Source organism: Ostrinia furnacalis, unplaced genomic scaffold, assembly GCF_004193835.3.
Source record: "Ostrinia furnacalis isolate ACB-3 unplaced genomic scaffold, ASM419383v2 OfSCF0078, whole genome shotgun sequence".
Lineage (NCBI taxonomy): Eukaryota > Metazoa > Arthropoda > Insecta > Lepidoptera > Crambidae > Ostrinia > Ostrinia furnacalis.
The window spans coordinates 570,961-597,394 of record NW_021130317.1 but is presented as its reverse complement, the minus strand read 5'-3'; the positions used below and the strand labels follow the sequence as shown (position 1 = coordinate 597,394).

At 36.3% G+C, this 26,434-nt stretch overlaps 1 protein-coding gene across 1 annotated transcript; it reads right to left on the bottom strand.

Annotated features, from left to right (window-relative positions):
- Positions 1–7,140: 7,140 nt before the first annotated feature.
- TAR2 (tyramine receptor) lies at positions 7,141–20,357 on the bottom strand. The gene is made up of 4 exons (XM_028302361.1): positions 19,957–20,357; positions 11,244–11,472; positions 10,610–10,796; positions 7,141–7,890 (listed from the first exon to the last, which is right to left on the bottom strand). Exons 1-4 carry the CDS (start codon positions 20,348–20,350, stop codon positions 7,312–7,314), a joined length of 1,389 nt encoding a protein of 462 aa, XP_028158162.1. The 5' UTR covers positions 20,351–20,357; the 3' UTR covers positions 7,141–7,311.
- Positions 20,358–26,434: the final 6,077 nt, after the last annotated feature.

Below are 26,434 nucleotides of genomic sequence, written 5' to 3'. Positions count from 1 at the left end.
ACGCAGCATTTAAGAAATATTGCAATGTTTTATTGTGTACCATTGTTTCATTGTTGAACATCTGACCCTACCTAATCACTTACTCATTTGATGACACAGAATTTTGCTACGTACGAGTATTTCGTCATATTTGATTGGATAATATCGCGTATCTGCACTGTAACTAATTTTACTTAAAAATGCAGGAGAAGGACATGCCAGTTCTCACCATCAATCCCTAATTTTTAAGTGATCCCTATGAAAACAAAATTCCTGTATGCGTTACCATAGGGGTCACTTAAAAATTAGGGATTGATGGTGAAAACGGGCATAAGAGATATAGTTTTTATTTTTTTGGTCTTATTTTTTCACTTACGTAGCAGTATCCAATGCTAGTTACAACAATAGATTTGATGATATAAATCTGTCTATCTATCCCTGATGATAAAAAGATAACAAAAAATAAAATGCACTTACCGAAGAAGCATATTAAATATTGCCTCCCGTATTTGCTCATTTTGAATTTATATTACAAAAAAAAACTAAATTCATAACTTCTCAGTTTGCATGTGCACGATTCAGAAATGACTAAAGCAGATAGCGTTAGCAATACAAACCAAACCTATGTAATCCCTGCCCTGCCTGATTGTTAGTGATAAGATAATTTGAGATCAATAAGTGTTACGGTATAGTTATTCAACTATTTTGACAGATAGATACATTGTCATTATCAGATAAGCTACATCTTTGTGCGTTCTATCAGGCCTGTTCATCTCCGCGAGTTTACATCGAAAACAAAACACGCACGATGGCCCACCTACAGGATACTATTCGACAAGGCCTCACATACGAGCAAACATTGACACACGCACGCGTATTCTTGTGTATGATGGAAGAAAATAAAGAAAATGGTGTACTAAATACTGTGCAGTATTTAACTGCCTAAATAATAATAAAAACACAGAATGTACTTTTTTAAGTTGCCTCAAGACACTGAGAGGTAAATAAGTAGTTAATATTATTCATGACGATAATTCATGCTAAATCATGTATTTCCTCCGCCATTTTCCGCAGTTTGGCACCTCACGTCACATCATTTTACCGAAGTCAGCCCTATAGCTTCGGCGCAGTGCCGATCACTGACGTTTGTCAACAAAATGGTGTTTGACTCTTGAGACAGGCTAAATTACACCGTATTGTTAATGACATTGAGCATACATTTTTTTAAATACCTTCGTAGTTATGTAAATACAAAGGAACAAATAAAAAACCAGTAAATTTTAACATTTCACAGGTGATAGATAGATTTTAGTGTTCTAAATGTCGATTTTTGAACGTCAATACCTAAATAACCGTTTGAGGTATATTTATGAAATTTGAAGCTGATGTATATCTTGCAAGTCTCAATACATGAGCCAAATTTGAAGTGTTAATGCACAGTACTTTTTGAATGATGAGGAGTTAAAAGTGGCTACAATTGGTTCGTCTAAATATACGCACTGTGCAGTCCCCTCCCTGGAACTAGGCTTAACATGCTCCCGCATGTCTATAGTGTTTGCTCAATGTTGATTTAGTTGATTTTCTCCTGATAGGAACATATAAGACAAAAATAAAATTTCCAATTTTACAGACCTTCGAGAGCAGATGCCGCAAAAACTATACAAGATATAGAAAAACTTGACGGTCTCGCCTGTAGCAAATTGAATAAGCTTTATTTGGTTCCTAGTAGTCATGTCACTAGGACGCATAGTTTCCGAGGATTAAGCGAAAAACCGAAAAGTGGTACCTTTAAACCCCCCTCCCCCCGCCGGCTCAAGGGCTAAGGGCGGGGACTTTTGCTATGTTCACCTCCTAACTAGGCTAAATAAAGTCCCGAGGTCAGAAATTGTGTTCCACGGATTTCTCTCTACACCGTCGTTAAGGCATTCATTGACTGGACTATATGTAACACGTAGTAACTGCGAGGGAGAGTCGCTTTCCAGCGAGGTGAGGGTTCGGTGGAAATCACTAAAGCTGAGCAACCTTCACCGTGGTTGGCCTGTTTGGATGAGTGACTTTAGACTTTATTATGGTGTCGTAATTTTTTACCATAATAAGGTAACACTTTACAAACGTTGGGTCCCTGTGGGATTCGAACCCGTAAAACTGCAGATGGTACAAAGGTACAGGTCTTTTGGTCAAGATATTTTAATTACCTACCTTTCTTTTAGTTGCATACGATTATGATATTAAATAGGGTAAACCGTATAGCTATTGCCCACTTAAAGATTTCAAACACATTAAGATGAAAAATTAAAGAAAGTATTTTAATTATCGACCATTTATGACTTTTTTCTTCTAACTCAATAAACTGTTAAACAGAATATTAACAGTTTTTAGTTAAAACTTACGTAACTAAGAAAATATTGAAATATATTTAAAATCCGCCAAAAAGTACAGTCATTGCCCATTACTTACACTAATTGCCCACATCAAAGCACAGTAATTGCCCAGTATCTTAAAACAAAATAATCAATTTTAAAATGACAAAATAGGCTTTAAATAAACAAAACAAAACATTAAACTTAAATTCTAGTAGTACAGTCTTCAAAATTTCAAAATAAATTGCGTTTGGCCTTATTAACATATTATCAAAATATATTTCTTGAGCTGATGTTGATGAGTCAGAATTGGTAGAGACAGAATCATCTACTTCAAAACATAGATAACGCAAAATATTCGAATTTTATATGTAAATTTTATATGTATTTATTTTTTTATCTTCTTTGATATGAGTTCAAGTGTTTGCTCAGAATGTTCAATTAGCTGTTGGTTATTCTTCCCTAAAGTTGTATCTCTTTCCTTACAATTAACATTTTCACTAGTAGATTTAACGTAGGATTATCATTTTTTGTATTTGCGTTTGAATTTTTATCAATTTTTTTAAGCCAAACCATATTTTTCAGCAATTTATCTTGTAGATAAATTGTTGGATACATACATCTTGTACAGCTTTGATCGCTTTTTGCAAATTTTCTATGCTATATTGAACTTTGGGAGTCTTTGGCATACTGAAAATGAAACATTAAAAGCCATTTCAATATTTATGCCTGTAAATTGCAAAACAAGTCTAGCAATGAGCAACTTAATCACTGCTACTGCGTGGTGGCAACACTCTAATAATAATTGCCCTGGGCAATAACTATACATTACATATGGCAATAACTGAAATGATGGTGGGCAATAACTAAAAATATACAGATTTACGTGCAGTGATTACCCACCGTTAAAATGACCGTTAGAAATCAAATTTTATCAGTTATTTTCATTGATAATGGAGAAAACACTTATAATTTCATCATGACTATATACCATTAGTTGAATAATAAATAACTTGCTAAAAAAAATTAACCTCTAAGCAAGTAATTCCTTAGTAAAATTGTTAAAGTCTTTACCTGTTTGTGTAACATTTTCACCCGTCTTGACAAAATCCGCCATAACTGTTTTTTTTTAGTGTTTCCTATTGTAAATTTTAAATCTACTGTACATTGATCTCGGAGCCATCTACTTAGTAAATTCAAATCTAACTAGAGTGATTCAAAGTCAGCACCTGACAATATTTTTCTTAAAGCGGGCAATCACTACCAGTGGGCAATCACTCTCTGGTTTACCCTAATTAGTATTGAAAAAACACGGAAAAAAACAAAAAACCCGACCGCATAATAAAAACATGGTAATTAAGCATTATTTTTGTTAATTTACATTGTAGCTATTCAAAAGCCGAACTCTAGTAGGTATTAAAATAATTACGTAGCATCATTAAAATAACAATACATTTTATTTAAAATAATTTACAATATTAAAATTGTAGTTTAGTGGTAATATACCTACATACTTAGGTACTTTGGAGGTTACTTATTATTTTATCATACCATAAAGATTACATTACAAATTCCTTACATCCTAATTCCAGAATATTTTCTCTCTGCAATCAATGCGTAAGCTACCATCAGGGTTCCTGAATGTTAAAGACACACCAACAGCCCGCGGCATGGCTGAGTTTCCATCTGGATAGAAAACCACCATCACCATGTCCACATACCCGCCAGTTCTTCTGCACCAGCTCTTCATAGCATTCTCCGTGTCTGACCATTCGTCGCAGTTCCAATTCGAAGATCTTGGAACGAAATTGTAATCAGAATAAGGACCGCCAAGATCGCAGCCAACTAAGTAATCAATATCGTAATTCCCAGGGATCAAACTTTGGTATTTACTGCTGACTTGATTTGGAACTGATTGGTAATTGACAACGTTCTGCGTAGTTTCGTTCGTGATCCGCGCTCGGATTACTGCTGGGACTGACTGGCCTTGAAACTGGACTGTAGAGTAACTGCTGACCGGCTTCATGCAGTCCGTAGCTCGATGATGCGACTCGAACTCACAAGCAATACTCTCCACAAAATTATCTCTGCAAGCTGATGATGTTGATCTCACTGATAAGCACGGGTATTCGTTTTTGATGAAGTCATCACAGCTCTGCTTGTACATTCCTCCAACGTTGTAATCTGATGGGAGAATTGGAACTTGAGGCTTAGGGGCATCTGCAGGTGGCGCACAAAACTCCCAATGACGTCTGCCATTGTGCTTCAAATACCAGCACCAGTAGAACCTTTTGTTCCCTTTCTCGCATGTAGAGACGCATTCGCTTCCATACCGGGTCATGGCTACAGCATCTTCTGGTGACTTCCTCACGTAAGAACTGCAGTAGTCCCAGTGCATGTCGTAGGTTGTGATGCACCATTCTCTGCGATATCCAAAGAAGCCACAGTTCGTCAAGCAATGTGTCGCGAAAGGGTGTCGTTTTTGAGTAGTGAAGAATTTGGGAGCTGGTCCATAGGTTTTGCAGCTGGATATTATTCCAAACCAGTTGATAACGCACTGCCCGTTGACACAGCCGGTCAGGCAAAGGCTTCCATCTGGAGTTTTAGCTATCTCGGTGTACTCTGTGACCGTGAATCTTCTTGCAAACACTATTTGCAGTAACGCGAGCAAAATGATTGGCACGAACATGATGCTGTCTGGTCAAGTACTGAACTTTGAGTGATAAAATGTTTACCGTCCTTTATTTTATATATTTGTTAGCAAGTTTCCCCACGCTGATAATTATTTAATTAATAAATGCAATAATAATCATGTTTATTTTAAACATGTTGGGATTTTGCGATTGTAGTATCGCCCCAGACCTTTGGCATGAAGATAGAAATTCCGGAAGATAAGTATGGCATCACTGGTATTTTCATTTAAGTCAAGTAGGTATGTCAAATTCTGGTCAAAATAGACTTTTAAATTAATTCAGTGGTGTACCTAGAAAGATCACGCAAAAAAGAAAAAATGGATAATAGCAGTTCCTGTTCCAGGCCAGGTGAAGGTTAATTAAGTAATTTGTACTGAAAAAATTTCTAATCGTTCCGTTAGCTCCTCATGTAAGCTAAATTATGTTTGTGTTACGAGTGGGCTCACCACAACAGTCGAGCGGCGGCGGGGTTCGAACCCGCGTTCCTCGGATATCGAGTCGGCCAGTCCGACCCCTTCACCGTTCGGCTATCGTGGTTCCAATGTACTAGAGGCTTTCAGTTAATAAAACATTTTTCTCATCAAGAAAATTTTCGTTTATTTTCATATTTATCACAAATTTGCAGCCCTATCTGACCACTACGTATACGTTATCTTATACATATTTAATACTAATACAAAACATAATACAGAGCATCTAAGTTATACAAATATAATGACTAGATTCTTTGGTTTTTGTGCTGAACATCACAATATTAGGTACTTTAAATATTTCTCAATGAAATTGTCGTGTCCTCGTGTCAAAAAAAAGATTTTATATTACTAAACTAATTTACAATTAAAGAAAATATTTTGTAAAGAATACATTTTAACTCAATAGCTTCTTTTTTCAGGACATTTTAATTAAAAAACAATGTTTAGTGCAAGATAATGGCACAATATTCGTAATTCAAGCAATAATGACACAATATTCATAATTTTTGCGCGTTTTCAAGAAAATGTATCGACATAATTTTATTGGCAGCTGCAATGTTGTATCGACTTTTTCAAACAAATAAAAAACATTATCCATTTCAATCTTTCAAATCTTTACTAAGATATAATTAACATTATTTTCAGAAGCCAATGCATAAAAAAATGTGCAGTTTTATGTTGAATCTTATCTAAATTAATTTTTTATTTACAAACAATTACTCTTTGAGCAATCGATATGTACATTATACATCATAGTTTTTACATTTTAATCTTTTTTCAATTTGTAGCTTGAAACAACGCAATAATATTCATAATATAGTGGCAATATAATATGGCACAGTCTCAAGAGCTAAGTACAATATTTTTTTACTGTTATTTATTTTACTGTGGTACGGTACAAATTGACACATTACCTTGAACAAAATAAAATATTGTCGCATACGAAATCACGCAAAACGTAAACGAATTGGTATGCTAAATACATCTAGTAAACTCAAGTGAGAATAAGAAATGTTCATAAAAGAAACAAAAATAATATTGAAAGTACACATTGTTATTTAATTATGAAAGATTATTAGGCAATATTAAAATCTTACTTGCGACTTAATGTAATAATGTAAAATAATATTTATAAAAAACAAAAACTTAATTAACAACAATAGAAATAGCTTTGATGATAAATTGTTTAATTGAAAGATTATTTAAATACTACCTAAATGGAATGCATAAGAAGTTAAATTAAATTATACAAATAGTACCTAGGTTCGTCGTATCACAAACAATATTTTAATGAAATAAAGATGAAAGCTGTATTTGAATCATACATTTTTGAGATAGGTTGTAATAGAAAAAGTGGTTTAGCTGGTAACAATTTAACAGCGCCCATAAACAAAATAAATTTTGAAATTAGTCAATTCATAACCAAAACAGTAACTTTCATGACATAATTAGTATCGCTTTTGATAGACTAAAGCTGTATAAAAGCCTCGTAAAGTGTAATTTTGCGTTAAAACATAATTTTCAATTGTTATAAAAGCCACTGCCAGCTTTATTTCTTGAGCTCTCTGGTGCATCAAGTAGTATGATACATCAAGGAAGATAAGCGTAAAAACTGAATCTATTTAGGTACTTATAGACAGATATACTTTTTGTTGTCATTTTCTATTACTGTAATAACAAACAAGTAATTAAGACAGAAAAACAACAAATGCTCCAAAGAACAATTACAACTTCGCCCGTTATTTGCATTCGAAACATCAATTCGGAGATAACAGAATCCCACAGATTCCTGTAACAACAAAACTTTTAATGCTTATTCCTCTTACATTTGCGTATTGTCAACCTCCAAAACGCGAGCCGAAAATCCGGGGAGTAAAACGCGTAAATGAACGGATTTATAGCAGAATTGAACCATCCTAACCAAGTCAGGATGTACATCAATACAGGGTTGACGTAGTTAGAAGGAATGAAAGGGGTAAGTATGTAGTAAACGAAGAATGGTAACCAGCAAGCGACAAAGCCACCGACAACTAGGCTTAACGTTTGAGCTGTTTTCGTCTCGCGTCTTAGAGAAGAGACTCTATTATTATCGACGTGGTCTTTCATAGAATGGGTCCTGTGTCTCTGAGTGTTCTTATACTTAAAGTTGGCTTTGAAGGTGACCTCGTTGTAGAAGCGGGACTCTTTCTCCTTGCACTTGTTGAATTTGGACTGGCGATTCTTTTTTTCAGCGCGGAAGCAGCAAGGGCATTTGTGGTCACCTTGAGAGGAACAGTCACTCTGCTGGTTCGACGTCTTCGAAGTCTGTTTTGAGGCACTCTGGCGAAGGGACAGCTTGTCAGACCCAGAGTCCGACTCAGTGCGGATACACGATAGCTTCCCTCTCTGCAACAAAAAGTTTTGGTTCAGTCTTGGAAAATTTCAACAGCAAACTGTTATCTTTGAAACTAACGTGGATAAAGTTGAAGTAAATATTGCGGGGAGTTTTGTTGTTTTTGGGTAAGTAAATATCTTAAGGGTAGATTCCGAAGATTTTGGAAAGCAAGAAAAGACACTTTTTAAAATTTAGATTAAATATTGCAGCTGTCTCATCTTTTTAAATTATAGATATAATTTGGCAACTCCTGCTTAGTCAAGGAGTGATAATTAGTAAGGAAGTGTAGCTTATAAGTATGGTCTGATTGCCATTATGCAAATCAAAACAAAACCCTATTCCCACATCTTGAACCATAACACCACTGACTTCGCTGCAATCCACACCATCAAAGATAAGTATGAAAGTCCAAACATTTTTATTGGTCTCTCGTTTTTTTTTCAACAAGAATTCAATTAACTTTAGAGGATCTGATACGAACCCAACCAGTCGTAAAGTTCAGTTGACGCAGAACAGAACTTGTGGACGTAGCGAAAACATTTTTGCTCGGCCGAGTGTAAAATTGCTGTTAAAAAATACTAGCACCGAATCCGCTTATGATGTGTCAAAGCTTGGGAAGGAACAGACAGGTTATGGAAAAATAAGGATAATGTCAATTCTACGTTATTGATGTAAATTAAAGGGTAACGTATTTCTTTAAAGGATTTTTATTTTTTATTTAAAGACTATTGCAAACACATAAGGTGATCCGTACAAATTTGAGTAGGGTGTGTTAAATAGGATAGCCTCTATACCCCTCTTCTCTTTTAAGGGCAAAGGCATTATTTTTATTACTATAAAACTTTATTGCACAATAAAATAGTCTAATAATTTTTCTTTAAGGTAGGAAGGAGAGGTGGGATTAGAGAGAACGGCGAAAAGAACGCCAAGAAGTCTAGAGTTCCTACGCTGACGAATGGGAAGGCAATTGAGTGGCATTAGGCACATTATGTAAAGTTTATGTCGTTTTAACAATGTTCCATTCACTATTTTCTTTTTTATCACTAACTAGCGGCCGCCCGCGACTTCACACGCGTTGATCCAATTTTACCAACTTAGGGTTTGAATTTTGCAAAATCCTGTCTTAGTGAGAACCTACGTTCTATAAGCAACCTCCATGCAAAATTTGAGACTCCTAACACTTGTAGTTTCGGAGATTTCATGATTAGTGAGCGAGTCGGTGACCTTTCGTTTTTAAATATATTATTATAGATTTTTATGTATCTATATTTTACTATAATTTTCTTGTACTTATTGATTAAATCTCTCATTGTGCTGATTCAGCTGATCTCATTAGGCTATGAGTAACGTGCGATTTCACCATTTCCGCCAAATTAGCTGAGAATGTCTGTAAACCGTACAAAAGAGAAAAGGGTAGCGCAGTAGGCTTAGTTAAAGTTATATGAGACAATCCATGTATATTTTTCTCAAGTGAATAAAATAACCCGTAATCACAAACGATGCTTGCTGAAGTGAAGCAGCAAATCGAACGCACAGCGTTGAATAGAGCTCTGAGATTGGTTCGTGTGTCACCCTGTGCATCCACGCGCACTGTGAGACCTCATAGTATTTTTTTTTAATACGGGCGTAAATCCTATAAGTGACAATAAACACAACAGGAGTTTGAAAAGAATCTGACTTAGTAGTGTGCCTTGGGAAGGTCTTTGTCTAGCAGTGGGCTTATATTAAAGAGTCATGACTTATGATCGCGGGAGCATACTGATAATCATTTTTTTTAATAATATCTAAAGAATTCCTCTATCAGTCCTTCAAATCTTCAGGACTTAGTTTCTTCAAGAAATAGAGTGGACCTACTGTATTTTGTCTGTTCGTTTTCTGCAAACAGTACTAGCAGTTTACTCATTAACCGCTAAAGCTGCCCAGCAAACAGAATGGCCTGTAAAATTTTTGGTTAGCATAAGCGAACTGTTGGGAGTCTACGAAAAAATATTGAAACTTTTTCATAGCTTTGTTTTCATTTTGAGTTCATGGACACGCTTTTGAGAGCACTGACCTCAATAGAAAAGTGAAAGATCCCTCTGAAATTTCAGAAGTAATGATCGAATCAGGCAACTATTTATATTAGATTTATTTCTAGAAAAGGAAGAAACTCATTTTGTGATGGTATTAAATTTTAATATTGGTTTTTGAATAAGTTGAATTCCCTTGGGTCATAATGAGTCTGTATAACTACAAGAAATAGAACTGAAAACTGCTAATATAATTACACAGGACAAAAATCTAGCGGTTTTACCCCAGAAGCATGGCTTGACCTATTATTTAGGTCCTACTATTTAGGTACTTGGGACTACGACTGATCAGAGGTCAAAACCGCACTCAATGGCCCACTCCACGAGTGTACAAGAAAGGCTGCAATACGGGAGGATTGGCGACGGATTGTGAAGCTTGCCTGCATAGTTATTAATCACGTGAAATTGCTAAAATCAAGTGGTAGTGGGCGGGGCACATAGCTCGTGGAAACGATGGCCGTTGGGGCAGAAAAGTTCTCGAGTGGCGACCACGGGCTGGAAGACGTAGCGTGGGCAGGCAACCTACTAGGTAGACCGACGATCTGGTAAAGGTCGCGGGAAGAGTCTGAATGCGGGCAGCGCAGGACCGTTCACTGTGGAAAACCTTGGGGGAGTCCTTTGGCTGAAACGAACGAACGAACCACACGAAAAAACAACCAACCTTATTACACTTAGTGGCAGTGCTGGCCAGTTGGTGATGTCTTCTCGCAACCACACAGGATATCCTCGCGTAGACGTACACCATCACGATCATGGGCAGAAAGAACGACCCCATGGCTGAGAAGACCACGTACCCCGGGTTTTGGTTGTAGCGGCAGACCCCTCCTTGGTTGTGGTCTGGCTCGTACCTGGAAGATGAGACTCTGTTAGGGGATATTCTAGTGGGTTAATGGTAGGATTTTCTAATGTCTCGTGATTTTCTGAAATAAGTTAAAACCTGTTTTCAAGATCTAAGACCTAATTGTCATTATCTATTATGTGAAATTGAATTTTATTGAGAATTCAGCACCAGATTCAGTTTGAATGACTTCCAAATTTTGGTAGAGAGAGAGAGATACATTGGGCTTTGGAAATAATAATAATACATAGGATCGTAAGTTTGTACATAAATAGCATCAAGCATTACTGAAGTAAGGGGTAAGTAATCCCTTAATAACTTAAGCATAATACTTTAGAAATTATTGATTCCATTTCAAAGTAATATAAACTAGAAATAAGATTTATTCTTGATCAGAGTATAGATTTACTAACATTGCCATAGTCGACGGGACGAAGCTAGTTTATGAGAAACTTACCATCCAAACATAGGAGGGCACGTGATCGCACCAGCAGCAATCCAGACGAAGAAGATCATGGTCAAAGCCAGCTTCTTCGACCGCCGTCTCCTGGAGTACGTCAGAGGCCTGGTCACAGCCAAGTACCGGTCCACGCTGATCGCACAGAGGGAGAGGATGGACGCTGTGCATAGGAGGATGTCCAGGCTGATCCAGATATCGCAGAAGATCCAGCCGAGCTCCCATTTACCTGGAGAAGGAAATTGCTGATTAAAATTGTGTTGTGTACCAGCAGTTGAAGGTACAACACGGGACTATTCCCACCTCTCGTTCCCACCGCTGCAACTCGTGTGTAGCCAGGATCTACAACTTGACCGTCAATAAAAACCCAACCTGTGGAGGTCAAGTTTGTCCCGGGGGAAGTTAAACTGTCATTGGACCCGCAATGAAATTAATCAGAAGAACATAGGAGGAGTCCGAAGTGAAGATCAGTTCTTCCTTGGTTGAGGATTCCGGTTGAATTTTGATTCCACCTGTGGCCTTATAACTTCCAAAAATAATAATGATGGTAGAGTGGTTTTAGCTAAGTGGAGTAGAGTAGAACTACTCTTCTTGAGGATGTAGTAAAAGGTTACAAAGGACAGATTATGTGAACATCAAGCCTCCCCAACTCCAGTTGTCTCTGAATTTATAGAAGGTATCGCCTCTTAATACATCCACGAGATGTGTGGGGCACTGAGGATGTACTACTTCTGACACGAGCATATATTGCGTAGTTGGAAAAGTTAACGAGAATATTAGTGGGACTACTAGGTCGCAGGAGGTGCCTTCATGCGCTGAACCAGTCTTTGTAGAAATCCTTGGGACAGGCCTATGTCCAGCAGTGGACGTCTTTCGGCTGAAACGCACCACCTACTTGTAATTTATATGTCAAAAATACTTTAATTTTGTATGCGAAATAAAAGGCTGACAGAAGTGACCGATCATTAATATGTAAAACAAAAGTGATCGAGTCTCCAGCGCCATTTCTCATTACAATTCGATTTGTAGTGATAAATAGATTCACCTAGATCGTGTGAGGTCCGCAACATTAATTTTGAATGTGAATTTGAATCGGACAAGCGTGGGCGTACATTTGCGGCGTGGGTGTAATGGTAAACATTTCTGCAGAATTAACACAAACACGTGACAATGTGACGTATTTAAAGCTAAAGGGAGTTTGCATGTGTTTTGAAAGTCAATAATTAAGTTAGAGGCATACAGTGACGTCACAACCTACTTCCGAATACTCGTATACTAATCTGTTTATTTGTTTTCTTGATCGTGCTAACCTCAGGAACTATTGGTCCGATTAGAAAAATATTTTTTGTGTTGGATAGCCCGTTTATCGAGGAAGTTTTTAGTCTATTATGTATAACACAAACCTACAACCAATATGGGCGGAGCAGTAAAGAAAAATGTTGCCAAAACGGGGAAACTACTGAAACAATTTTCATGTGTACGAAGTCGCGGGCACAGCTAGTATTATTTATAAGTAGTTTACGATATTGCACCATGAAAAAAAACGAGTGTAGAAATCAGTGAGGCAGAGACGTCACATTTCTAAAAAATCTTATTCATGACTGCTAAAGAAGTTTTCTTAAACGTTTTTCACATCTTATTTTAACCTATCTTATTCCTAGAAATTTCCAAGAGGCTCATTTTACTTCGCGTAACAAAAAATGATATTATGTTATTGCCTCACTTTAGAAGTTCTGTAACTGAATAGCGACAAAGTGGAACGAAAACAGTAGACTCAGTACCTCTAGTAGGAAAAACTTTCGAGTTCGTTTCGTTGCGTATTCAAAGTGTCATCGAAAAATTTTGTATGAAAAATTAAACAGCGCCCCCTAGGGCGGCTATAATGTAGGGGGCGCTGTTTAATTTTTCATACAAAATTTTTCGATGACACTTTGAATACGCAACGAAACGAACTCGAAAGTTTTTCCTACTAGAGGTACAGTACAGTAGGATCTTAGTAAAGTCTTATTACCTTAATACATAGTAGGTAATAACGTGTTTCAAGGAATGTTATGCAGGGTACTCATCTAGCCGTGTAGCGTGTAATGTATCAGATACTGTATCAAGTGAGTAAGTACATAGGCACGAGCCCGCCGCTGCCAGCTGCTCGCGCGTGGTTCGCAAAAGTAAAAAGAAAAAATTGATACTAGATGGCATTATAAAGGTAAATCAGGCTGTTATGCCTTTAATAATGCTATACAAAAATACATTAAACTGCCTACATCCGAAACTATCCGTAACTTTTGAATCGGTTACGGTTAAGGTTTCGGATATTTTTTTATTTTGGATAGGTATCCGAAACTTTCGGTTACGGTTACGGATATCCATTACATCCCTGGTGTGCAGTTAACTCGACCGGGTTGTATTTTATTTACAAGCAAGAATGAACCTGCTGTTTCCTTCTTCTCAAAATGTGCCCCTAGGACCGAAGCATAAGTTTTAAACGTTCTTTTTGTACTATTAACAACTTCTAAACGACTTTTTGGAATACGTATAAAGTTTCAAATTTGGAAATTAACAATAGATGGTGTTGATTTCCAGTGAAATGTTTCGTAAGGCGTTTGGAATTAAAACTGTTAAAAAGTCGGATTTCCATTCTTCAGTAACTTTCAGTTAAGTTTGATATAGAAACAGTTTTTTTTTATATAATAACAGTTTTAGTAGACAGTTTTATAACACTCATTATTATACCATGATTTTATTCCTCCTAACAAAATAAAGTTTTAAAATTGCCCTAAATGTATGTTACTACTATACACACTGAATAATCACATAAACTGATGATGATGATGTGATATATTTTTATAGCATCTTCAGCAAATTATACTCATACTTTTACAGCCCATATTAACACACAAAGGTTTATTCAAACTTTTCCTTCGCATTTTAACACGAATGGAAATTAATTTAGACCACAACAAAACGAATTCCAAAAACCTTCAATATTGCAAAGAAAGTGTTTCATGAAAATAATTACTTTCTCTGATGAGAGCCTGTGTCTGATGACAAGCGAGCTTGATTGAAATGCGATAGTGGCATGTCGTAGCAAAAACAGAATAGTACCTACATTCACACATATTCGCAATGATGTGCGAATCGGTTATATCCGATCTCAATCGGGCATAATAGGGAAAACTTATTGCTATTTTCTATTTTATTATCTTTTTTTTTGCTTGCTTATTTTTTTACGTGGAAAAAATGCATGAAACTGCATACCCGCTGCTGTGGTCATCGTGACAGGTTATGTGGGGCTCTCCCCGACGGAAGGGTGAAAAAAACCACGAAATGTCCATTTCTCTGAGCATAGAGGAAGTACCAGTGTAGAAGTGTGTGACTCGATTTCCTCCTATGCCGTGTTTGTACACGGATGCACACTTTTGACCAACGAAACCTATACTAACCTAAATTGCAAGTGTCAAAGCTTTTTTAAATTATTTTTTGTCCAAGACTTTTTAGTCATGTAACAACAAAACACGAAAAAATTGTAACCGCTTCAAAGTGGTAAAACTTATCTGTTTTTACTATGTCAGTAATTAATGATTTTGCTTTTTTTCGATGGAAATTCTCGCGAGTTCGTAACTTTCGATTTGGGGGTCTCATTAACTGAGATTTGCGACTGATTGACTTTTTTGTGGAAATAATAAGGTACTACATAGTTAGGCATTGGGTTCCATTCAGTCTTTTTATAGTGGGACAATAGAATCGGCCTCGAAATTACATAATGAAGCACTGACATCAATTTTAAAAGGGGATTGTAATGTTTTGCGTTGTACTTTTTTATGTACATTGTACATAATTATTCATTTTAAAAGTAAAATCAGATTTGCTAAATCTTTTAACTCAAACTCTATGAAAAAACGCCGGTTATGCTTGTAGTTAAAGTGTTACGGTCAAAGTTAAGGTGATATGGAGTTGATAGATGGTGCAACTTAGACTTATGTACCTAGTGATGTTTTTACATAAACTGTTATTTTTGTATGTGTTCATAATATAAACAGCGGCCGCCCGCGACTTCGTACGCGTGGATCCCGTTTTACCCCCTTAGGGGTGGAGTTTCGTAAAATCCTTTCTTAGTGGATGCCTACGTCATAACATCTACCTGCATGCCAAATTTCAGCGCGATCCGTCCAGTGGTTTGGGCTGTGAGTTGATAGATCACTATGTCAGTCAGTCAGGCTGAAACGAACGAACGAACGAACGAACTCTGATTTCAGGAACGTTATAGCTTGTCAAAAGTTGAGACTATACTGTAAAAAGACCAAGCTAAATACATTCTTATGTGGTCGAAACAGGTGTTATTTTTCAAGTTTTCAACAACACCAAATAGTCTGTCAGCCTGTGCCTTAATAATTCTATTGCTCTTCACGACTACATCACGCCACGCCACGGAATCTTTGTTTAACATAATTACAGTAGAATGCCTTGGCGTCGTTCGCACAGTCATTTTGGTTAATGGCAGCCCTAAACATGCTGAGCTATACAGGGTGTGTCAGGGTAGGCCTATGTAAGCAAGTGGGAATATTATTAAGAAAATGTTACATATAGAACCAGGCTTTTGATTCGTAGTTAAAACAACTAGTATATTAAGAATAACCTGAAAAAATCCAACTGCCTAAGGTGGGAATCGATACTCTTAATGCCAGAAAAAAAATTGTAACAATAACCAATATTGTCAAAACTAGTTACCAATGGATAAATGCGTAAATAACTAAAAGCATTAGCCACTATTATCATTATTAGGTGAACCGACGACCTCATAAAGGCAGGAAGGCGATGGATACAGGCCGCTACTAACCGGGCGATGTGGAAATCATCAGGGGAGGCCTATGTTACCCACGAGTTTTGGTCGAAAGATAACTTGGGGACGTAACGGAACTAGCAATAACGACATAGTAAGTTGTCTGGTGGCACTGAAAATCGACAATATTATTAAATCAATACTTATACTTAGCCTAGGCGCAGGCCACCGGCTTTTAGTCGGCCGATAGTTGGGCCCGATTCTAAATTGTATGAAGAATCGGCCGATACGAAATCGGTGCAATGTGCGCACTTTCATACATCTCCATCCTGATCAACAGCCCGACCCAACTATCGACCAACTCAAAATCGGTGGTCTACACCTAGGCTTAGACTCTAGCTTTATAGGTATACACTATACACCCTGTATATAAAGTCTACCTGAAAAATGCCTGTCTAGGCTGAATGTAGACAGGTTACAAGTAGCAAGAATGTAATTACATAGACGGCAATGTACACATTAACACGCCGCCAAGTTCAGTGTACCCCAAAAACTAGATGCTTTTACTTTAATTTCACTGTCTTATGTGGTTATTTTACTACATTACATTATCATAATCTCATTTTATAGTTTGTTTTATGCTACAACGTGTTTTCAGTAAGTAAATATCGCTTTTTGAACTCATTAAAGATCGTTTCATCCACGAAGACGCTATAAGATAAATATTTTCAGAGATATGATCTTTATTACTAACTTAAATAACTAGCTCGTAGCGTGGGCAGGCCTCCCACTAGGTGGACCGACGATCTGGTGAAGGTCGCGGGAAGTACCTGGATGTAGGCAGTGCAGGACCGGTCGTTATGAAAATCATTAGGGGAGACCTTTCTTGTGCCTTTGTCCAGCGGTGGATGTCATTTAGCTGAAACGAACGAACGGGAAAACTTATTCAACTTTTCACGCGTACGAAGTCGCGGGCACAGCTAGTGGCTTATAAAGGTCGATTCAATTATTCAATGGCTATTCAGTGTCGATCATCAATCATTTTAAAGTGACCCTCTAAAAGACCTCTGAAAAAAGTTAATATTGCCTCTGGATTTATATTGAAAAGTGTAGGTTATTGAAATAGCTGAGATATTTAACACATGGGTTATTAAAGATTTTAGTGGTTCATAGTTGTAATGATGTCAAGTTGTATTGTCTCATTTGACACTGGATACCTTTGAATCTAAATCTATAAAAGCGAAAGGTCACTGAATCACTCACTCACTCATCACGATATCTCAGAAACTGCAAGTGCTAGGAGTCTCAAATTATGCATGGGATTTCCTTTTAGAATGTAACTAAGATGAGATTTTGCAAAATTCAACCCCTAAGGGGGTAAAACGGGATCCACGCGTACGAAGTCGCGGGCGGCCGCTAGTAGTTGGTATTTATGATGTCAAGTTGTATTGTGTCATTTGACACTAGATGCCCTTTGATATGAATATGTGAAATTTATACGATACTAGCGACCCGCCCCAGCTTCGCATGGGTTCAAAAACCGCAATAAAATCCGTTGCGTGGTTTCAAATTTCTAAGCATACATAGGGATAGACAGCGGAACTCGACTTTGTTATGTGCTTATTGATGTATTGATGATCTAGACACTTTCAATTGATTTCAACTCTTATACCAAGGATATTGAGCTCAAAATCCATTAGGGAATTTGATGTAGGTTAACCTGCTGGGTATTTAGGGCTTAAAGATACCCGAATTTACGATCCCACTCCTCTCCGACGGCCTCTTAAATCTTTTGTTATTGACCATAAAGCACTGGTACAGCCAAAATGGCTTTTTTCACTTTCATTTAGTGTAGTTTCTTGTGACATAAACATATAAATTTATGGTGAAGGAAGGTGTTTTCTGGCACTTGTGACGAAAATAAAAAGGTTATTATACTGTTAAATGTTACTTTTTGTAACATTCTGTAACAAAATAGGCTGTTAAACAGGTGTTTTTATTATATTTCTTTTTAGCAAATGGACGATAAAAGTGTCCATTAGCTGAAAACCTATAGTTTGATTTGTGTACCTACTGCCCACATTGAAGTTAAACTTATAGCCCATAGTTAGTGGAAAAAGGTATATTGAAGAACAACTCTTGTATTTTCTGTTTTGTTGTTTAAATTGGTCCAGTAAATTAATTTTACCAGGAAACCTAACCCAGAACATTCGGGTCGGATTAAGAATATTTAATACCCTAGGCCTTAGGGGTTGGTAAAGCAATACCTACCTGAATTTTAAACATAACATCATAATTATAATGTTTAAATATTCAGTAACTTAGCTAATGTAATTATAAATTACTAGCTTTCCGCCCGCGGCTTCGCCCGCGTGGAATTTTGTCTCTCACAGAAAAACTTTATCGCGCGCGTCCCTGTCTCAAAAACCGGGATAAAAACTATCCTATGTCCTTTCCCGGGACTCAAACTATCTCTATGCCTCATCAAAATCGGTTCAGTGGTTTAGTAGGCGTAAAAGCAAGACAGATAAACAGACAGATAGACAGACAAATAGACAGACAGTCAAGCAGAGTTTCGCATTTATAATATTAGTATAGATAGTACATATTATTCATTCATTCGTTTCAGCCAAATGACGTCTACTGCTGGACAAAGGCCTCCCCCAAGGATTTCTATAACGACCGGTCCTGCGCTACCCGCATCCAGGTGCTTCCCGCAACCTTCACCAAACCATAGGTAATATCATAATAATCATAGTACCTAAATAAAAAGATATTATAAAAGTGTTACTACCATCGACCATTCAATTACATTTTCTTTACAAGCCTTTCGCTCGTAGTATGAAAGCCTTTACAAAACAACTGCCGCTAGCAACGTTACGTTCATGAAAAAATAATGAATACGCCGCGCAGTGCTCAGTATAATAAAAGAGTAGCTCAACTTCATTCAACATAGAGCCTGGTCCGTGAGCGCGTAGAATTTTGCAACATAATTACGCGCGAGCGATAAGGATGGGTAGCTTGGGGTCATTGGACAAAATTCTACGTGCTCACGGACCAGGCTTTACAAAGGCACGGATTTTTCGACACTAACTGAAGGTGTCTGAGTTTCTCTCGCCTTCTCAGCAACATACCTGTTGGCCCGAAGTGGAGGTATGCGTATAGGTGTCCTAAAAGGCGCGGATTGTCTTCTAGGAGAGACTGAGTTTTATTACAAGACTATCATATTCACTCACTCTGTTCTTGGCATTTGATCTTTTTGGAAAATTATGAATGTGTTGAATTATAATGTTCCAATTAGAAAATATTATCTTAAATCCAGTACTCATTGCGAAATGATAAATGTTTATTATTTATTTAATAAATGACATACTGCTTCACCTGTACTGTAGTCTTCAATTTTGTTAAGAGATTATTACAAGTAAAAAAAAATACTTTGATGTTTTTTAGTGAACAGGTGTTTTGATGAGGATTCAGCCTCATCAAATCGAAATCGATTTTGTATGTTGCGTCCAAAATGTTCTACCGTCATTTTACAAAAACTGGTGAGGCCATTTTCAACTGCACGACCACGATCCTCTCTAATTTACCAGATATTTGGCCTACACTCCCGAAGCTGGTGCGACAAAAATTTGGGATCGGGCAGAAACAAAAAATCACCATACTCTTAAATATTTGTATTGAGAATAGATCGAACCCGTAACCCCTAGCAAAGCAGTCGGATACGCAAACCACCAGTCAGCAATTTATAAGTCAATGCAAATGCAAATTTAGATGTAAAAATGTAATTTGTTATTGCTCACTCAACACAACTACTGCGACAAAGGGCTGCGAGCCTAGTGCAGAAGACCTGTTAGAGGCCTTTGTCCAGCCGTGGACATCCTTTGAAACGGAATAATCTAAAATACAGAAAACACAAGATAAAAACCAACTCACCAGTAATATGCACAGCAATAGCCGGCGGCATCACAAAAATGCCGACCAGCAAATCAGCCACCGCCAAACTCGTCACAAAGCAATTCGTCACGGTCCTCAGCCTCTTAGTCGTCACAACGGCCGATATTATTAAAGTGTTACCAATAACTGTCACCACTATCAACAGAAAAAGCACTATCACAACACTAATTTCTATGCTGTCATACTTAGTTGTAGTTTCGCACACTGACACGTTGTCACTGGTGAAGTTCTCACACTGTTCTCCGGGCACGTCTGATACGATCACGTGGTATATGTCTGTGATGTTGATACTGTTTTCGGTGATGACCAGATCGGTTTCGATGGAGTTGTTCCATTTTATGACGTCGAGCTCGATGTCTGGTAGAGATATCATGTGATCACGTTAGTGTGGACGGACTTTGTGGCATTTTCTGGAACAAAAGCAAGAATTAGTATTTTTGGTCAAGAAATTGAAAAATGTCTGGAAAATGTATGTATTAGGGTTTTTTTTTTGGTATAAAGAAAATATGGAAAAAAAAAACAAAAAATAATGTAATAAAACAGTTAACTCTCTTTTATGTACTAGTAACTGTGGACTTTTTGACGACATGATAGTAGGTAACCTACTTGATTTATCAAAAAAGATGTTTTAGTGAAAATGATAGATATCCTAACAACTATGGTAATTCGTGATTTATTATTATGCATTTAGCACCCTTTCACTATGGAAAAGCTCAAATTATTTGGTAAATTGCGTAAGTCATAAGTATACAACAGCTTTTGGATGCTCAGAGCCCTGAACTTTTTTGCTACTTTGGGTTACACGAACTATTTGACGCTGACTGTACGTGCAGTTTCAGTGTGCGGTTTACGAGTGCTCGTAAAAACCATTAGAACAAAACTGCATAGGCATTGCATAACACCTGGCTGCAGTCCAAAAGTGCAAGGTAGCATCTGCCATAAGAATAATGAAAACACGAGTGGAATAAAATTATTTAAGCCAATAATCTTTGAACAGAAAAAAAGAACAAATTGTTGATTAATTTTAAGTTCGAGCTATTTTGAATTAAAGGCTTGTAGGTGATATTAAGAAGCAAGTAACCTTGTCTGACCTATATTTTTAATTATCTTTTGAGCACGGTGTAACTACTAGAATCTAAGATGAAGTAATAATTTAAGACCCAGGAAAGAAAGAGGGAAAAACAAACCTTTCTGTGAAAAACTGAAAATCATATTATTTATATCTAGTGATTTTTTAATTTAAATCTTTGACTTTTGAATAAATAAAGTTTAGTTTTTCCAAAACCACACTGTAATCTATTTTTAACTGTGCCCATTTTTTGTGTCAATGACTCAACAATAACGATAATTAACCTCTCAGATACTACTGTCTCTCCTAAAGACCACCTTTTTGATTAAAGTGCTCGGATTAATTCATGAATACTAATCTTCAGCACAGCTAAAATAAAACAGCCATCCCATTCCAATTAGCACTTAAAAAGATTGCCCAGTGTCTAAAATTAAATGTACAACTAGGTACTGATTGAAAATACTGAACACTGCTGAGAATAGAGTTCAATTTGATTCCTAGTGATAAGAAATTGATTCGAGACTTTTTTGAGGAATAAAAAATTTCTTAAATTTTTTAAAGAGTAGATAATAGTCATTTGAGATTGCACAAATTACTAATTATCCCCTTTGAAATCTTCAGTTAAGTTAAATAATGCTTTATGGAGTCGGCAATTTTTTATACTGCATTTACATAATCGCGCGAATCGCGATGCGAGTGGCGAGATAGGTAGTGAGTGTCACCTTTTTTAAATGGGCTGTCTTATCTCCTTGTCCTGTACGTCTAAGGGACATAAATAAGAATTTTGTTTAATCTCCCGACGCAAAGTTAAATTCATTATTCAATTTTAAGGCCTTTTAGTTTGCTGAATAGGTTTTATTGCTTGTTCACTTTATTTATGACGGTTATTTTGTTTATTGTTGAATAATTTTATTACAACTGATTTAATAATAAAAGTGATTGAAGTGAAGTTTAATAAAGAATTAGTTGCTTAATTCTTAAGTAAATTAAGAATTTACTAAATTATCATCGTCATCATCATCATCATCATCTATGCTAAGTTTATCGAGATTGTTATTTTTTTTTTCTTTCTTTTGGCACTGATTTTAACTTTTCCAATGCAATCATTACTATCTATGACTGGGTTGCACCATCATGCTTTAACTTTGACAAACGTCAAACGCCATACAAAAAACACCGGTTATCGTCAAAATTACGGTCAAAGTTAGGTGGTGTAACTCACCCTAAGTTGGTATTTAATTGTTACCTAAACTCTGACCTACGAACAATTAAATAAAATTTTATGAAAAGAGTTACAATATGAAAATGACTATATTATTAAATACTCGTAAAATGGTAAAATGCTTTCATTTGACCGCATGAAAAGCCGTGATTTCTTATTTTAACCGGCTTCGGTGTTTCTTTTGAGATACAAAATAAAGATGGAGACACACTGCAAGTTCAAGAATTAGGGAAGATTGGATGCAAGCAATTAATGCTCTATTAACACTTGAGGACTCGCGCCTTAATTTGTAACATTCATACTCGCTACCGGGTGCGCTGGACCCAGTATATAAAATCCTATGTATTTTTCAAAAACTCTTAATAAAATTTAATACTACTTTATTAGAAGGATAATATGATATAAACAAAGACAAAATAATAAACCAAGTAGTCATATCTATTGCCTTTTTCTAAAATAACAACTAATTAAAAAAATTGAAGGTTTTTTGGCAAAATGAAGGTTATTTTTGAAAATTTCTGTAATTAATTATTTAAAAAAATACCTTGTTTATTTTCGTAAACTACTATGATTTGTCTACTTATACCAATTGACAATTAATGAGAAATTACTACAAAACATTAAAAAATTCACTTTGTTTACCGGGTCCAGTGGACTCAAAAACACATTTTTCGTCTGTAGCAATCACATGCAGTGGGCTATTTGACGATTATGACCGCTATTGGCTGTGCTACAATGTCGTGGAAAGGTACTAAGAGCGACAACATCGCAAACGTCAAACTTTAAAAGTTATTACACAAAAATTGAAGTACTGGGTCCGTTAGACCCACCCATTAGCGAGTCCTTAAGTGTTAAGGAAGGTCTGGACTTATTTAAGGCTGAGTTGCACCACCTTACTTTGACCGTAACTATAACGTTAACCGATGTTTTGTATGGAGTTTGAAAGACTTTTGAGTCTTTTTTTGTCAAAGTTAAAGTAAGTTGACGTAAGATTTTGCTTTTGACGTCTTAACCAAATTGAAAGGAATAAACTACCAAATTGTTTTGAGTGTTCCAAAGTTCCAAGTCTAGATCAAAACTTTAAAAATAACTTCAAATTCCTTTTATCTACACTAATATTATAAAGAGGAAAACTTTGTTTGTTTGGTTGTAATGAATAGGCTCAAAAACTGCTGGACCGTTTTTTTAAATTCATTCACCATTCGAAAGCTACATTATCCACGAGTAACATAGGCTACATTTTATTTTGGAAAAAAATAGGTTTCCGTAAAATATGTACATAATGTAGTCCACGCGCACGAAGCCGCGGGCGGAAAACTAGTTTGTTAATAAAGTAGAAAAAAGTAGGTATAAAAAAAGATAAATGCCTAAAGCTAATTATTTCGTAAACTCTTACATCTTAAAAATAAGTTTCTAAAAGTGTCAGTTTCTTGCGTTGCGTTTTCGGCACTGATTTTAAAGCAGTAGTCTGAAGAGTCATCATCATCATCATCATTTCAGCCACAGGACGTCCACTGCTGAACATAGGCCTCCCCCAGTGACTTCCACATCGCACGGTTAGTAGCGACCTGCCTGCATACAGTGCCTTCCTGCTACCTTTATCAGATCGTCGATCAGGTCTGAAGAATATAGCTGTACCTTTATAGGTACTAGAATAATTTTCTATTTTTATTTTTGACTAGCGGCCGCCCGCGACTTCGTACACGTGGATCCCGTTTTACCCCCTTCATCTATCTTACGCGGTTTAGATTTTTTCATACAAATGTTTTTCCCTTCCAAATTTCAAGTGCCTACGTTTAGCCGTTTAGGCTGTGCGTTGATATACCTATCAGTCAGTCAGTCAGTCAGTTTCTCCTTTTATACAGTGTGAGTCACGTTAAAGTGTACATATGAAAATAGATAAAACTGGACCTGTTTTTATCGACAAAAAAGAGGTCAAAAAATTTTTGAGATTTTTTTTAAATTTTTTATAGAATTTTTTTTCTTCCAATTACTTAATGTAAAGAAAACGTAATAACTTTTAAACTAAGCGGTATATCCTAATAAAATAAAAACAGTAATAATGTTAAAAAGATAATACGATAGAGAATAATACAAAGTAATAAAAACCACCAGTTATAGGGGCATTTTTTGGAGAAATTTATCAAATAAACAAAAAAACACGAATTTTTAAGCAGATTTTTTTCAAAAATTATCATTTTTTAATATTTTTTTGCCTTTTTTGTGTATTTTATGTATTTTTTTAGTATTGCCTGTTATTTAGCATTATTACTGTTTTTATTTTATCAGGATATACCGCTTAGTTTAAAAGTTATTACGTTTTCTTTACAATAAGTAATTGGAAGAAAAAAAATTCTATAAAAAATTAAAAAAAATCTGAAAAAATTTTTGACCTCTTTTTTGTCGATAAAAATAGGTCTAGTTTCATCTATTTTCATATGTACACTTTAACGTGACTCACACTGTATATTTAGATACTGATTCCAAAACAGTCGGTCAGACAACCTTCTGTATCAGTGTGAACCCAGCTTTACCGTTAACGACCACGGCTACACTTTTTGTGTAAATGAGTAACTGCCTTTGTGCTTTGTACTAATGTTCCATTGTCGTTAAGTTTTCTTTCTTGTGAATTGCTTTCTTGAAAGAACTAACTTGCAACGGCAAAATACCAGTCTGACATTTGACAAATGGTAGTGAAACAGGTGTTCCAGAATTTGTGAGGTTGTATAGGTCTAGTGTCTGAGGTATGGGAACGGCACGGGAGGGTTAATTTTCGAAATCCCGTCTTATCAAATCAAATCAAATCAAATCAAAAAATATTTATTCAGTTTAGACCACAAGTGGCACTTATGAACGTCAATAGAAAATAATAAAAAAAGAAAAAGGTAGCCCTTATGGGGCACTTTACATGTCTCCTTATCTTTTGGGCACTCTTAGTGAGCACCTACGTCCGAAAAGGAAACCCCCATGCAAAATTTGAGACTAATGCCCGTTTTCACCATCAATCCCTAATTTTTAAGTGACCCCTAAGGTAACACATAACAGGAATTTTGTTTCCAAGGGGTCACTTAATTGATGGTGAAAACGGGCACTAGCACTTGTAGTTTCTGACATTCTGTGATGAGTGAGTGAGTTTTTTATACTAATACAGCGACTTCCCGCGACTTGGTACGCGTGAATCCCGTTTTACCCCCTTAGGGGTTGAAATTTGCGAAATCCCGTCTTGTACCTAGTTTCTGAGATTCCTTGATGAGTGAGTGACTCAGTCACTGACCTTTCACTTTCGGCTTAAAGTTGTAGTAACGAAATTCAGATATCCATACTGCCTGAGGGATAGGCCATTAGTCAATAACAATGTTTATCATAAAATTGTCAGACAATATCGCCCCATTTCTCTGATAATTTAGCGCAAATCCTCAAAGTTATCCATCCGTAGGCTAAAGTTAATTATGATTTAGCATATAAATCACAAGACATTGTTTTGACAGGGAATAACGAACGATTTGTCTCGATTAAAACTCATAATGATAACGGCTTTCCATATTATGTAAATCTATACTAACGCCCGTATTCACGAACATTACTATGAGGTCTCACAGTGTGCGTGGACGAGAACGACTGCCGACAAACTGTTAAGCAGTTTGGCAGATTAGTATTAAGTAAAATCGATGTAACTTTTATGAGACAATAAATTAAAAAAAAAACTCACAGGGTGACACACGAACAGAACTCTATATTTTATCCCTTGTGAATACGAGCGTAATATTTTAAAGCTAAAGAGTTTAATTGTTTGTTTCCTTGAACACGCTAATATCAAGAACTACTGCTCCGATTTGAAAATATTTTTTTGTTGGATAGCCCATTTATTGAGGAAGGCTTTAGGCTATATAACATCACCCAACAGCCAATAGGAATGGAGCATTAAAGAAAAATGTTGCAAAAACGGGAAATATTATTCAAACAATTTTCAAATCGCGGGCACAGCTATTAAAGAATAAGGCTGAGTTGCACCACCTAACTTTGACCGTTACTATAACGACAAACGGTGCTTTTTGTATGGAGTTTGACAGATTTTTGACTTTTGTTAAAGTTTAAATAAGATGGTGCAACCCAGCCTAAGAGTCAGTAACTAAACATCATCACAACGAGTTGTTTACGAGTAGGGT

Excerpts from the sequence above, each read along its gene's own strand:
- TAR2 (XM_028302361.1), bottom strand. The coding sequence starts at position 20,350 with ATGATATCTCTACCAGACATCGAGCTCGACGTCATAAAATGGAACAAC. Across the intron at positions 11,473-19,956 it reads TATTGCTGTGCATATTACTG|GTAAATGGGAGCTCGGCTGG; the intron begins GTGAGTTGGTTT and ends TTCCTTCTCCAG. Across the intron at positions 10,797-11,243 it reads TGCCCTCCTATGTTTGGATG|GTACGAGCCAGACCACAACC; the intron begins GTAAGTTTCTCA and ends CTCATCTTCCAG.